The sequence below is a fragment of the Xenopus laevis genome, chromosome 9_10S (genome assembly GCF_017654675.1).
Source record: "Xenopus laevis strain J_2021 chromosome 9_10S, Xenopus_laevis_v10.1, whole genome shotgun sequence".
NCBI classification, from domain to species: domain Eukaryota; kingdom Metazoa; phylum Chordata; class Amphibia; order Anura; family Pipidae; genus Xenopus; species Xenopus laevis.
In genome coordinates, this window is record NC_054388.1 from 94,077,828 (window position 1) to 94,093,759 (window position 15,932).

The 15,932-nt window shown below is 38.4% G+C and overlaps 1 protein-coding gene across 6 annotated transcripts in view; it reads left to right on the top strand.

Annotated features, from left to right (window-relative positions):
• The window catches only part of unkl.S (unkempt family like zinc finger S homeolog), a 56,209-nt gene extending 40,717 nt beyond the window's left edge, over window positions 1-15,492 (top strand). For 2 of the 6 annotated variants that reach the window (XM_041577734.1, XM_018237418.2), the window contains exons 11-16: window positions 2,075-2,252; window positions 8,698-8,790; window positions 9,082-9,312; window positions 11,788-11,990; window positions 12,670-12,927; window positions 14,980-15,491. In XM_041577734.1, coding sequence (XP_041433668.1) covers window positions 2,075-2,252; window positions 8,698-8,790; window positions 9,082-9,312; window positions 11,788-11,990; window positions 12,670-12,927; window positions 14,980-15,135 — 1,119 coding nt within the window. In that variant the 3' untranslated portion in view covers window positions 15,136-15,491. 6 annotated transcript variants of the gene reach the window in all.
• Window positions 15,493-15,932: the final 440 nt, after the last annotated feature.

The following is a 15,932-nucleotide window of genomic DNA, read 5'->3' on the forward strand; positions in this document are numbered from 1 at the left end:
TGGTGCAATCCAATACTCTTCCAACGTAGTAGCTCTAAATCTTATGTAGTGATATAGATCTCGCTGTAGTGGCTAGTATTTACCACTGAGTCCCCTGAACCAGAGAATAGAAAAAGCCGTATCAAAAGACTTGGGGTAAGAGGCACATGTAGAGTGTGGTGCCAGTCTAGAGTGTGCTATTGTTATAGACCATGAACTTCCAAATCACTTAAACTGATTTTACTTCCAGTTGTCATATAAAAACTGTTTTGTTTTTTGCTGTGTAGTATTGATTTAGCAATTAGAGATTTGCATAATACATTTATAGTAATACAGTGAGTAATAATATATTTATTATTCATATAATATATTCATAATCTTATAATATAAATTTAAAATCTTAGAATACACAAGGGCCTTGCATATCCTCCAAATGATATCCTTATAAACAGTGTTTGGTGATGTCATGAATTATAATCGGTGCTCAGTGATGTCATTTCCGACTCACTGTACCACCTATTGTAAAATATTAGGATATTAGAAGTCATCTCAGAGTTTGATGACCTGTGTAAAAGCACTCTGCCTTTGGCCTAATGCTCTTTTGGTTGTGGAACTCCTCTGCGACTTATAATATACTTGTACAGGTATGGGATCCGTTATCTGGAAACCCATTATGCAGATAGCTCCGAATTACAGAAGGGCTATCTCCCATAGACTCCATTGTATCCAAATATTCCAAATTTTTTAAAATGATTTCCATTTTCTCTATAATAATAAAATAGTTGCTTGTACTTGGTCCTAACTAAGATATAATTAATCCTTATTGGAAGCATAACCAGCCTATTGGGTTTATTTGATGTTTGCATGATTTTCTAGTCGACTTAAGGTATGAAGATCCAAATTACAGAAATATCCATTATCTGGAAAACCCCAGGTCCCGAGCATTCTGGATAACAGGTCCCATACCTGTATTTTACATTGGGGAGTACATTATTCACTATATAAATGGAGCTTAGTGATACATTTTACTTGGTTCTCTGGGATTTAATCATGTGTCACATGACGTGTGTATTTTAAGAAAAAGGATATACCCTTGTGAAATATGAGGATAATAAATGTCACCTTGGAGTTCTATGACCTGCATATGGTCATGGAACTCCTCGTTGACTTATAATATCCTTATTTTTCACAGTGGCGGGAGGGGGATACATTATTCTCTATATGCTACAACAGGGGTCCCCAACCTTTTTAACCCATGAGCCACATTCAAAAGTAAATAGAGTTGGGGAGCAACACAAGCATGAAAAAGTCCCTTGGGGTGCCAAATAAGGGCTGTGATTGGCTTTTTGATACAAGAGGCTCTACTTGGCACTATACTTAGTTTTATGCAATTAAAACTTGCTTTCAAGCTTGAAATTCAAAAATAAGTACCTGCTTTGAGGACCCTGAGAGCAACATTCAAGGGGTTGGAAAGCAACATGTTGCTCATGAGCTACTGGTTGGGGATCACTGTGCTACATTATACACTAATGTTATAGTGTAGTAACATAATTGTATTAAGCCCTAATCTTTGTTTGCATTACTACTGGCTGCCCAAGGTTAGCCTTCATCCTGCTGCTCTCCTGGGCCAATAAGGGTTCTCCTTGAGCAATCCGTTCCATTGCACATGATTGCAAATGTTTCACAGGCAAGATTTGGCCAGAAACAGTGCTGGCACTTTCTGCATTCTGCCCCATGACACATTAATACATTACATATTAAGTTGCTATGGCTCATCACAAAATCTAAAAATGACTTTGAAAGCTTTGGTTATCCTTTAGCATTATTTTTAACTATGGTGTATTTTCCAGTTACAGCTTATATTAATATAATTATTAATGTACATAAATATGTATGACAAGTTTCAAACAAGTATCTCAATAAAAGGAGATTTTGACTCTTTCCTGTAAAAATTTTATTTTCTTTGCATAAGAAAAAAACGAAATACTAATAAACCTTATTATTGCCTAAGACTTTATTGTATTTGCAGCTGCCGTTTATTTTATTTGCAACAAATGCATCTTTGCTTATTTCATTTATATATGTTTTTAAACAGAGCCATCTCAGTGTTTTTTCAGTGGTAAACCCACTGGCTTCCAGTATAACCTCCAGTATAACTTCTAGTCTGGCATCCAGTATTGGCTCAGATAGTTCATCCCCTACTGCGCTATCAAGTGTTAATGCCAAAGCTCTCCCATTCTACCCTGCTAGTAATACAGTTGAATCAGTAATAGGTAAGCCTATATGTTTTGTCTTTACTGTGCATATACTATTTTTTTTTTTTTTTTTTCAATAAAGCACCAACATATTCTGTGGTGCCTTACAGCAAAAGATATATAATTATATATAATATACACATATGTCTTTGCTTTTGCCTACATTTAAATAGATGTTACTGGGCTTTCTATTTCCTACAAATGCTTCTAGTTCAACTTTATTGTTTTTGTAGATTGCAACTGAATTACACTAAAATATGTGTTTGATTCTATAAGTTGCAAGTTTGTGTCTGACTTAAGTGTGTGCTGATTTTAATTTAACCAGATTTTACTTTGCAGGGTGCATTAAAATATAATATAAAATGTGCTTGTGTTAGGCAGTGTTTCCTTCCTATAGCTTCTGTGCTGCCGCTACAGATCACAGTTTCCCAAAAGTAGTTTTTCAAATGCATTAAAATATCACAAAGGGATCCTTTTGCATGTTTTTTAATAGCTAACTGGCAGCTGATATACGACAGAACAGCTCTTCATATTGTGTAGTGTGGTCCATGCTGTCATTACTGACTCTTGACTTTAGGTATTGCATTTACAAATACAATGAAACCTCAACTTTACATGCCATGATTTTAAGTTTTCCTGCATTTTACTGTTTTATATGGTCCCACCAGTCTATAATTAATTAATAATACATTTCCCGGATTTTACACCATTTTTTTCTGGAGCCCTGAAGAAGGTAAAAGGGGAGCTACATTACCCCTGTGCTCTTTTCTCTTACTTATTCCATTTAGTGGACTTACTTTTTCTCATATAGGATGTTTGAGGTACATTTTAAATTAAAATGATGTTATGCAGTGAAGTCAGTGGAGCCTTCAAGACATAAAACTCATTTGAAGGGCCTAATCCCTGCCTGGGGGCCTCCAGTATTAAGATATCTGCTTCTTTAAAGGAAAACTATAAGACCCGAACAATGTAGGTCTCTATACAATTATATTGCATAAAACAGCTAATGTTTAAAACCCTGCTTCATGTAAATTTCTAAATTACACTGTTTACGCTGCAAATAATTCATTCTAAAATATAAAATTTCATTACTGAACCAACAAGTGCATTTTTTAGTTGTAATATTGGTGTGTAGGCAGCCATCTCAGGTCATTTTGCCTGGTCATGTGCTTTCAGAAAGAGCTAGCACTTTAAGATGGAACTGCTTTCTGGCAGGCTGTTGTTTCTTCTACTCTGAATGTGTCGTAGTGGGATCTGGATTTTACTATTGAGTGCTGTTCTTAGATCTACCAGGCTGCTGTTATCTTGTGTTAGGAAGCGGCTATCAGGTTACCTTCCCATTGTTCTGTTGTTAGGCTGCTGGGGGGGGGGGTGATGTCACTCCAACTTGCAGTAAAGAGTGACTTAAGTTCATTGGGACAAGTCACATGACTGGGGGCAGCTGGGAAACTGACAATATGTCTAACCCCATGTCAGATTTCAAAATTAAATGTAAAAAAATCTGTTTGCTCTTTTGAGAAATTGATTTCAGTGCAGAATTCTGCTGGAGCAGCACTATTAACTGATGTGTTTTAAAAAAAATATTTTCTCATGACAGTATCCCTTGAAATACAATTAGAAGGACATAAACAGTAGCTGTCTCAAAGCAGTTCTATCTTGAAGTGTTGGCTCCTTCTCAAAGCTCAGAATTGTGCACCAAGCACTGAGATGGCTGCTTTCACACCAAAATTACAGTTTAAAAAAAATACATTTGTTGGTTCAAGAATAACATTTTAAATGGTAGAGGGAATTATTTCTTTACCCCTTTCTGTTATTTGTTTACCCCTTTCTGTTCCCTAGTGTTTCAGGAGTCAGAACCAGTAGTGTAGGTAATACGAACAGCCAAACAGACCCCTGATAGAAATTTGAATAAAGATTACAAATTGACAACTCGTATTTATTTTTATGTATTGTGGAAAGTTGCTTAGATTTGCATTCCTTTCATTATCCAAAAAGACAGTTTTTGGGTGTGGAACCTGTTTAATGTTGCTGCCCTGCTTCTTTGTTAGATACAAAGGATTCTATTTCTCTAGAAAATGGGGGGGGGGGATTACACTTTCTTACTGCTTATTTCAAATGTCCCCATTAAGTGTGAGTGCTGGTTAAAGCATAACAAGTATGTGGTGCTGTGCAAGAGATCACATGTTTAGAGAAGTGACGGCTGTGATTAGCTGGTTTGGTTGTGCAGGGAGCAGAGCACAGAGCACTGCAGGCAGTGAGTCAGCACATAGGCAGCAGGTAAGCTCTGCTCTATCCGTTACTCTGCATCGGGGGGGGGAAACTCTGCACTCTCATTCTTCACTGCATTTAATGTATGTAGGCTGCCTGCATATCTGTCATATTTTGTACATCTGTTGGAAACTGTCATCATGCCTCTTATTGCATTGACGTGAATGGAACACCCGCTGTAAAACTCTTGTTTCTTACTTAGTGAAATCACAAATCCATTCATACAAATATACGATGCTGTGCAGCTCCTAAAATACTGTGTGTGTGTTTCATAACGTCTGAACTGCCAGTAAAGATCGTTCCAGTGAGCAGGAATGACAGCCGTCTGTCCGTTCACACATGGAGAAGTCTCTGCTGGCATTTTTGTGTTGGTGGAGAAAACAGCCATGCTCTCAGACCAACCAGGTGGAAGTAACTACACGGACGATTTTCCCGATATTGTGCCGGTTTCGACACTCTGTGCCAAAACGCAGGCGTCAAGTCGGATACGACAGAAAACAAGGTAAGAAATACAAATGTCGGATGGTGTCGCAGAGTTCATCTGAAGCGACACGACTGTCGGATGCAGACGCAGCGTCTACATCCGACAGTCGTGACGTGTTGGACAAATGTTGCGACACCATCTGACGTTCCTGTTGCTTACCTTGTTTTCTGTCGCATCCGACTTGACGCCTGCGTTTTGGCGCAGAGCGTCGGTACAGGCACAATCGCGGGGAAAACGTCCGTGTAGTTGTACCCTAACACGATAAAATAAATTACCATTTTCCCTGTCAGGACAAAAACACTGTTACCAAAAGAGATACTGCCCAGTTAACTAGACCGTCTAGGACAGACAGTTGCTGGAGAATGCAATTTATAAATATATATATTACTGATACCAGGCATACAGAAACCTTAAAAGGGAACTATCTCGAAAATAAAAATGTAATATTAGCTTCTGCATACTGAAATAAGAAACTAAATACAATCAATAAAAATTCTGTACCGTTTCCGAAATAATCAAGTTTATCTTCACTATTCCTCTATCAGCATGGGTTTCTCCTCATTCTGCCTTCATTCAGGAGTTGGGTATCAGATGAATGATGGGGGGGGGGGGGGGAGTCCTTTTGCCTAGAAGCTCACTCGATTAAAATCACCAGACATTAAGGGGCACATTTACTAAGCTCCAGTGAATGATTAGAATAAAAAATACTTAGAATTTCGAAGGTTTTTTTGGTTACTTTGACCATCGAATTGTCTACTTCGACCTTCGACTACGACTTCGTATCGAATGATTCGTACTAAAAATCGTTCGATCGTGGTAAATCCTTTCCGACTTCGAATATCGAAGTCGAAGGATTTTACTTTGACGGCCTAATATCGAGGGTTAATTAACCCTAGATATTCGACCAATAGTAAATGTGCCCCTACGTCTCTCTACATGCAAAATTTGTGCAAGAGGCAGTTATTTTGTTAGATTTTGTTTGTACTGGAATCAGTTATTTGAGTGAGCTCTAATACATCTGCTAGGAAAGGGAGACCCCTATAAGCTATACCCAACTGCTGCAACAGTATGGGGAAGCTTATATTAAATTTTCGTATTCGCGACAGTTCCCCTTTAACATTTCTTGCTGACTAAGCATATTCCCTGATTAGCTACCACCTTCTGCAACTGCCACTCGTAACTTTGTTTTGTATTTCTGACCAATGAGAAGTCTAGGGGCCAGATGTGTCCCTCTAAAGACATGCCTTTGGTTCATGGTTTGCACCAAAGGCTGCCTTGCTTGCAACACAACTGAATAAAAGAAGAGGAGCAGTGTGGTAGCTGACTCTGCAGGCAGAGAATTCATGTTGTGTGGCCCTAGCCCTATTCTTACACCATGTACATACACCCTTCAACCTTTGACACACCAACTTTTTCTAGAACAACCTCTCCCAGCATCCCCCACTAACCCCACTCAGGATCCTGTGGGCTGTAGCTCTGCAAGTGATAAAGGTTTTCTATTCCTGCTGTGACATTAATCCTTCATGTAATGTGACAAAGCCAGAAATATTACTTTTCAGAGAAACTTGACACTGCTTGAGCTTTCAACTTGTAAGAACATCCTGTAGCCTGTTGCGGCTAAATCTCCACACAAAACAATGCTACCTTCTGACCCCTGAAATCTTAACATGCAGCAGAACATTAATACAAATAAGCGAGGGATACTGAAAAGTGTTATACAGCAATGACTGCTGGGCCACAAGTTGGTCATTAATGCATGTGTACAACAGAGAAACCTCAGGTATATAGCCCCCAGGCTGTCAAATTCCCCAGGAAGAGTATCATATAATTTGTATGGTAACCTCTAGGGCATATCTATGTATTGCAATAATTTATATCTAGATTTTCCTACCAATATGCCCTTCTTGTGATGTATGCCAATACTCTAGAGTGTTGCATGGGTAGTGGTGGTTGGGTTGAGCATTTTTGTAAGATAAATAAATAAAATACTGACCTTCTGTTCGTATTATTATTCTTCCCTGCTAATGCTATGAAGGATCAGTTGTACCCACCATGTGACAATGAGACACATATTATAAAATCCAACTGTTTGGATTCCATGGCAGAACTTGATGGGCACAGTTAGAACAGTGTCTGTAGAGGAAACAAGACTATATATATATATATATATATATATATATATATATATATATATATATATATATATATATATATATATATAAAGAGATACAGTTAGGAGCACTCACAGGTGTAGTGTTAAAGAAATGTCTTTTATTGGAGTGTTACGAACTACCCCACATCAACGCGTTTCGGTTCTCTCTGAACCGTCGTCAGGATGGGTTCAGAGAGAACCGAAACGCGTTGATGTGGGGTAGTTCGTAACACTCCAATAAAAGACATTTCTTTAACACTACACCTGTGAGTGCTCCTAACTGTATCTCTTTATTTCCCTCTGAGGAGCACCCGGGATTTGATCGACTGAGGGTGAGTGCCGGTGAATCATATGACTATATATATATATATATATATATATATATATATATATATATATATATATATATATATATATATATATATATATATATATATATATATATATATATATATATATATATATCTATCTCTATCTATTGATAGATAGATATAAATATATACATACACATACAACACATATATAACACACTTAGGTATGATTAGATAAGGTTCTAACACATTTAGGCCATCACCCTACTCTTCTGCCCATCACTCACCGTGTATAACAGAGTTAAAATTGCAAAAACAAACAAAATTAGAGGAAAAGTAAACCCTCAGAATTATTTCCTTTGCTGATCTTTTACACAATTCCTCCACTGGATCACCAAATCAAGATACGATTATAGCTCAGCGTCACAGGCTATGGGGAAAAAAACAAATAACAGAACCTAGTCCAATATTGTTAATATTCAGTGCAGTTGCCAAAGTGTTGCAGCACTAATCTGTGTGTGTCTTTAAACATAGAAAGTCTATATACAGATTTTTCTTGTGCGTTCTAAAGTCCTACAGTGAAGTCCTAAGTTAAACAAGGTGCTTGTAGTGCTCATCACTCACAGCTCCCTGATAAGTCTGTTTGAGCCGTAAGAGTGATGGCGGATGGGGAATTTGTTCTTTCTACATGTAATAAAATATTGAACACATAGTAGAAACAGTAGCTTCTCTATTAACTGCCTCTAATAAACCCTTCTTCATAGACATATCAGTGGAGTAGATTATTATTGAAACAAACTGACAAACAATATGGCAACTGCTAATCATGTATACATTTATACGACATATGCTACAAGTGTGTTTTACTGGGCGGGACTGGGCTACATACTATACAGATTTAGAGAAGTGACGCACTGAGATCTTCAAAGTTTTCACAGGTTTTTAAGATAGGAATAAGTTTGTATTAAATATTTTGGGATCACAGGTGCTTGAGTGTTATAACTTAGAGTCCTTAGACTTTTGTGCTGCTAAAATGTGCAAATAACCATGATAATGTGATCTTGCAGCTCAAATGTCATTGGCATTATTTTATCATGGGCTTTTTTAATGAAAGGAAAATTACATAACCAGCAATCCTCCATTGGATGTGTACATATCACATATGTCACATGAACTGTGTAACATACTGATTACACATAACTTCATCAATTCAGTACTTTCATGCTGACTGTATGTTTTATTTAACAGGTACAGCTCTAGACCTTCATTTTAGCAATATTAATGTTGCTTCTCTAGATAAAGAATTAGAAGACACAGAGACTAGCGACCTTAGGCTATCAAGTAAGAATCTTGATTTTAAATCAAGAAATTGATTAAATGATTCAGTTCAAGTTCTGTTCTAATACATTAGAGTACAATTCAAATTAAAGGAGTCAAACCCCAACAAGTTGTCGTATTGATCTGCTTTGATAAATACTTCAATATGGAGGGGACTAAAAAGGACCTGTGACCCAGCGACCAGCAGCTGGCTATAAAAGAACTTCACTGGCTATTTGAATTACATGTTCTTCAATAGTCCATTTTCTAATATAATTTGTGGTTTGTACAGTATTTTTATGTTTTTCCCCTCAGGTCAAAGGCTGTTGGGAAGTTCTGCTCCTGTAAATATCCCGGGCTCTTTTGCACGTTCCTCTTCTCTGCATTCATCATCTTCGCTCTCAACTTCCCCTCTTAGTTCCCTTTCTCAGTCATTGTCCCAGTCTTACCTTTCATCCAACATGGCTCCACGACAACAACAGACTCAGCCTCTGAAATCTGAGCACAGTGTTTTGGGAACATCCACTTCTTCCCATAATTCTTTAGGTAGGTAAAAGGTAATGTTGAGTTTGCCAGGACTCATTGTCATGTATGCTGTTCATGAATTTTGTTTGGAATAACATGTTCTTCTATGAAATGTAAGGCTATTACAAATCACCAATGAGTTTTGTGGTCTTGTGAAAGTACCACAACACAAGAGCTTTTATACAGGTCACAGAATGACCATAATCATATTTCATAGTAGGAAGTATGTTTTTCTATAGATTATAGAAAGATTCAAGGCGTTACATGAGTATATTAAGGCACTAGAACAGATGCCGTGTGCTTCTATACAGGTCATGGAATGCCAAGGAACTTATTATAAAGTACAAGTTTCAGTGAGTTGTGACAAAAATCAGACTAAACTGTTAACAGCGCTAAACATAGTTAATAAGGATATTGCTTCCATGATATTCGTGGCTCTTATAAATTATAGAGATCCAGGTATGGGATACGATATCCGGGAACCCCTTATCCATAAAGCTTCGAATTATGGAAGGGCCATCTCCTATAGACTCCATTATAATCAAATAATCCAGTGTTTTAAGAAGTATTTCCTTTTTCTCTGTAATAATAAAACAGTACCTTGTGCTTAATGTACTTGATATAATTAATCCTTATTGGAAGCAAAACCAGACTATTGGGTTTATTTAATGTTTACATGATTTTCTAGTAGACAATGTATGAATCTCCAAATTACGGAAAGATCTGGATTTATCCGGCAAACCCCAGGTCCCGAGCATTCTGGATAACAGGTCCCATACCTGTACCATACAAAAGCAGTGCCATTATTTTTATGTGTTTGGGATATATGATATAGTTAAATAAACTGTTTTTTATTTTTACATTGTAAGTGGATGATATTACAGTTGCCTGGGGGTAAAGTTCTCTAATGCGTTTTGGTTGTTCACACTATACAAAAGCGCTATAAATATAATTTAAAATATATTGCAAACAGTGCTTCGCTATGTAATTTCCATCATGACTCACTAAACCGTGTATTTTAATGAAAGATGAAATACCCCCTAGGGATGCACCAAATCCTTCATGAAAGATACGCCCTAATCCCGAACTGAATCATAACCCTAGTTTGCAAATGCAAACTAGGCAAAGAAAGCACTCAAGCGTTGTGCATGGTAAAAATATTCAACTTCCTTATTTGTGTGAGGAAAAGTCACATGATTTTAAGGATTTGTTTTTGGTTCAGCCAGGCACTTGGATTCAGCCAATTCCAAATCCTGCCGATCAGGCCCGAACTGGCAATCTGTGGGTTCTGGCAAATGCCAGAGGGGCTACTATAAGGTGCCATAGAAAGTCACTATTTAGTGGGCTGGTGGGGGCTGTTTGGGCCTCTGTGTACCTGAAATGTCAGGGCCTATTTTGATTCTCAGTCCAGCAAATCCTTGCTGAATTAGTGCTTCCCTAGTACCCGCTGTTGTAAAATATGGTATTAGAAGTCACCTCAGAGTTTGTGGAGCTGCATGCAGTGTCGGACTGGGATGCCAGGGGCCCACCAGAAAACCTTAGGCCAAGGGCCCATATTCTAAACTATTGGAACCTCACTCAACCTCTTTATTCTCCTAGTCTCTTTTCTCTACATACTATACTCTATTCTTCCATTATTAAACCTCTCTGTTCCCATAAAGAAATGAAGGAATGACCATGAAATAGGCCAAATGGTTAGAAGCAAGAGGCCCACTGACACCTGGGCCCACCGGGAGTTTTCCTGGTATCCCGGTGGGCCAGTCCAACACTGGCTGCATATGGACCTTTATATGGTCATGGAACTCCTTGTTAACTTTAATGCCCTTTTATTTTACACTTTATTCACTATATATATATATATATATATATATATATATATATATATATATATATAACATCTGTTTTCTTCAGTTATAACATTTTTACACTCTTTGACTCAATACTTTGCATGCATCCTGCTATGGAAACTTTGGTGCTGGCATAAATCTCCCAAAATAGAAGATTCTTTAGTCCTAGGATAATGCAGATAATAGTCTTTCTATAGGCACTTATTAAGTACTTTGAAAAAGAAAATCCTCCTTTATTTTTACAAGGATATTAGACATGGGATGAGCTCTTTCGTTAAGTTAATAGTTAAGAGGAAGTTCACTTTTTTTCTCAGTCTGTTTTCTGGCAGGACCAAAAGAAAATTGCTTATAATCACTTGTGTGCAAGCCCAAAAAGTCAAGAGTGAGAAACTATACTAAATAGGGTTGCCACCTTTTCTGGAAAAAAATACCGGCCTTCCTATATATTTATCTTTTTTCCCTATTAATAACATTGGGATCAACCATCATTTTTTCTGGCCAGGCCGGTAAAATGCTGGCCAGGTGGCAACACTAATACTAAAGAATTGCTAGTTAGTTTATCAACTTAGCTTAAGTAAACTATAATAAATGCATGTATGTTAAATGTTCCATTTCCTCACATATATCTTTTTTTGTTGATGTCCATCAGGTTTAAATGGTGTAACGGGCAGTATTTGGGACTTTGTCAGTGGGAGTTTTTCTCCTAGTCCATCTCCTGTGTTTAGCACTGGCACAACCCCTTCCACCAATACAAACGCAAATGGAAATGATCTCTCGCGAGTGAGGAAGGAACTTGATGAAGCCAAGAGGAAAATAAAGAGATGGGAAGACTCTTGGCAGCAAGTAAAGCAGGTAAGGACTGTATTTTCTTGTGGATCCTATTTAAGTCTTAACTTTGTGGTCATACAGTTTTTCCATAAAGAAGGCAGCTCACTTGAAGTACTTATATTTTTTTATAAAACAATTATTTTATTATTATTATATAAAATGTATTATGTCATTAAAAAAGTCAGTAGTGCTCTGGAGCAGGCTGTGGGCCATTTAAATGCTTATAGCCCAACATCTGGCCCACAGGCCTTTTTTTAGACTACCCCGTCTTAACTCAAATCTTGGTCTTTAAGCTGGAACCCTTTATAACTGCCTTGGTGAAGCCCCAAATGTCTGCCTATATGAAGTACAGTAGGGGGTAGGTTGTTCTTTAGAGTTATAACTCTGAAGAAATGTGTATGTCCTTGTTTATGTCCAATTAAAAGTACAGCATCATCAGAATTCTGCTATTTTTGTTTTTGAGCGAGCTGTTACTATTTAGATAAAATGTTAACCCTTAAAATAATGGGAGCAACATCCGAGGGGTTGGAGAGCAACATGTTGCTCACGAGCTACTGGTTGGGGATCACTGCAGCAAAATTTGCATATTATAGGGATGATTTTTATCTTGGAAAAAACGCTGCCTTATAGACATTGAACTTAAAACCTTTTACTCTATAGACATGCTTTTATGCTTTTTTATAATCTACCGAATTTGCCCTAGGCATGTGATGCGTGGCAGAAAGAAGCTCAAGAAGCGAAGGAGCGTGCAAAAGCAGCAGACTCGGACCGACACCTAGCACTAATGCAGAAGGCGGAGGTAGACGTTAAACTCAAGAAGCTCAAAGAAGAATATGATACTCTGCGTGTGTCTCCACAGTTTTCTGTGCTGAAGAAATATGGAGATATAGACAAGCTTCCTTTACCAAAGTTACATTCTCTGAAAAGTCAGCTTTGTTCTGACTTGGAAACAGTTGATGAGGCAAGTGTCTGGGGTCACCAGGGCAGCCGTTCATTTACTTGTCATAATCCTCGTAGTCTATTGTTTGTAAGGATTTTTGGCCTTGGTGGCCTTTCCACAAATCCAGGCCTGTCTCTAACTCTGAGTTAGTCAGCGACTTTAAGGGGGCCACATGGGACATAACTGTTCAGTGAGTTTGCAATTGATCCTCAGCATTCAGCTCAGATTCAAAAGAAACAGTTATGAACTATGTGCCCCCCACTCAAGTCTCTGACTGGTTACTGCCTGGTAACCAATCAGTGGAAACCAAGAGCAAGAAGCAGTGGTCTGGCTATTATGTTAGACATCCAGTCACTCCAGTCTTTAAACATTACTAAATAAATTAGAGACATTTTTTATTTTGCACAGCCCATCTATTTACCCAGTTTTTATTTTTACACTGAACAATTCCTTTAAGTGTTTTGTCAGCCATGCATTTAGTAGCTCTGGGGTATAGTCACAGAACCCTCAAAATAGTCACCTGTTCAAGATGAATAGGGGTTCCCTTGCAAGCACCTAATGCTGTCAAGTGACAGGCGTTTATTGCTCAACAAAATGAGCGTTAAAAATGTGCAGTAGACATTTATACTGATAAATGTTATATACTGTTACCTGGAATATATTACATTTGCTTTTGTAGATTAATCAACTCAAAACCATATTTAACAATTGCTGCTTATTATTATTGTACTGAGTTGCCTTTTAAAGGAGAAGGAAAGGCTTGGTGCACTTGGAGTCAGGGCAGCCATCAGGGGGGGACAGGGGGAGAGTTGTAGGGGGCCCGAGGGTAAGGGAGGCCCGGCCACGCCACACTTACTTGATTATCTGGGCCCCCCATTTTTCTGAGAGCTGCTAACTTCAGGAAGGCATGGATGTTTAAGGGGCCCTAGCCACCAATTTTCTTATAACGTAGGGGGGGGGCCTGGCTACCAATTTTTTTTTCTCATGTGGGATCCTAGCCACCAATATTTTTTAATGGGGGGGCCCTGGCCACAAATGTTTTTTTATGGGGGCCCTGACCACCAATATCTTTTTATTTTTTATTAACATGTGGGAACCCTAGCCACCAATATTTTTTTTGTTTTTTTACTGTGTGGTGGGGAGCGGACCTGTGGGGTGGGGAGGGCGGACCTGTAGGTGGGGCTTGTCGTATGGGGCCCTGTGATTTCTGATGGCGGTCCTGCTTGGAGGTGCTAAATGTTAGGCACCCCCAAGTGATTGTATTGACTTACCTGAAACCCCGGGCCGGTGCTCCTATCAGCAGAAAACTGCACCGGACTGGGGTTATTCCAGTGAGCACCACGGAGCAATCCTCTTCTGGCTTCTTCTTTCCTTTGCGCGGTTGTGCATGTGCAGTAGACCGGAAAGCCGAACTTTAACTAAAAAGTCGGCTATTTAGTTCAACTGCGCATGCGTTTGCCCTGGGAAATGTAAAGAAAAAAGAAGACGGAAGTGGATTGCTCCGTGGTGCTCACTGGTATAACCCGGTGCAGTTTTCTGCTGATAGGAGCACCGGCCCTTGGTTTCAGGTAAGTCAATACAATCACTTGGTGGTGCCTAACATTTGGCACCCCCAAGTGTACCAAGCCTTTATTTCTCCTTTAAAATTCACCATTAACCACTATTTCCCAGATGAGTGAAGTGCAGCCTGCTTTGTGTCATTTTAGTGAGAATCGTGAATGATGCCCCCCCCCCATAGTTTCACTGACTTCCACTACAGTATGCCTTTCCATCACAGTAAGACAGTGAGCGTTTTTTAATTCAAACACCCTTGGTCACTGCCCCTCCTTTAGCGCGTAAGAAGTTGCAGAAAGGAAAACATTGATTGATCAATAATAAGCCCTATTTACGAACATATTTTGGGAAGCAAGTAGGTTTTCAGCCTTGGCATCCCCTGTCACTGCTTCACGTTTCCCCAAAGCGGCCAGCTTCAAAGTTTAGGGACCAAACTTTGGTGAAATGCCATCAATTGTACGTGTCCTTTAATTTTGTTGTCGTTAACTGAACTGTGCATCACTGTACTTTCATTCACAGTTAATATTCAAGCTACATTCCAAGAAATGCGTCGCTTGCCACGAACAAGAGCGAAGTATAGTCCTGCAGCCTTGCCAACATTATGTACTATGCGAACAGTGTGCAACAAGCAAACCAGAATGTCCTTACTGTAAGACCAAAAGAATCAAATGGTGAAGAACCATTCAAAGCCGTTGTTTACCAGCCCGCTGAGACTCATCTGTATCATGTAATGAAATTAAATATTGCATTGTATGTTTTAGTATTTGCTATATAAAATAGAAATAGTAAGTGGGAAAAAAATATATTCTCTTTATCAGTGATACCGTAGATTGATCTCGATCCAAGAACTGCAAGAAATATTTGTCATTGGTTTACTAAGGATTTCTACCATAATAGTATTTGCGTCTTAGGTAGTTTTTTTTCTCTGTTGACATTTAGGGGGCTATTTACTAAACTCCGAATGCAAAAATCACGAAAAATTCGTGATTTTTTTTTTATAAAATCAGACTTTTAAAAAATCACAAATTTTTCGCAATTTATTAAACCCCGAGGATGGAAAAGTCTGAATCGGAAAATCCGGCATCTCCGACCTGTCGAGGTTGCATATAAGTCAATAGGAGAAGTCCCAAAGATTTTTTGATGTGCGATAAATAATTAAAATAATGAATAAGCGTAAAAAAGACGAGCAGATTTGATTGGAGTTTGTAACAGAAAATATTGAGATAAATTCGGACTTTGATAAATAACCCCCTTATTGTTCTTAAGTTTACTGAATATAGTCAATAATTAAAATATATAAAATAATAATACTTTAAGGCAGCCTCTGCATGCCCAGATTTGATTGGGCAGGTTGACTGGTTTCGAGTATACTGCCCACCTTGTTTAGACACATAATCCTGCAAACCTATGGAATTAAGGATTATCTGTCCTGATGGAAAATATCCATTGGTCGGCTGAAGGGAAGCGAGTTT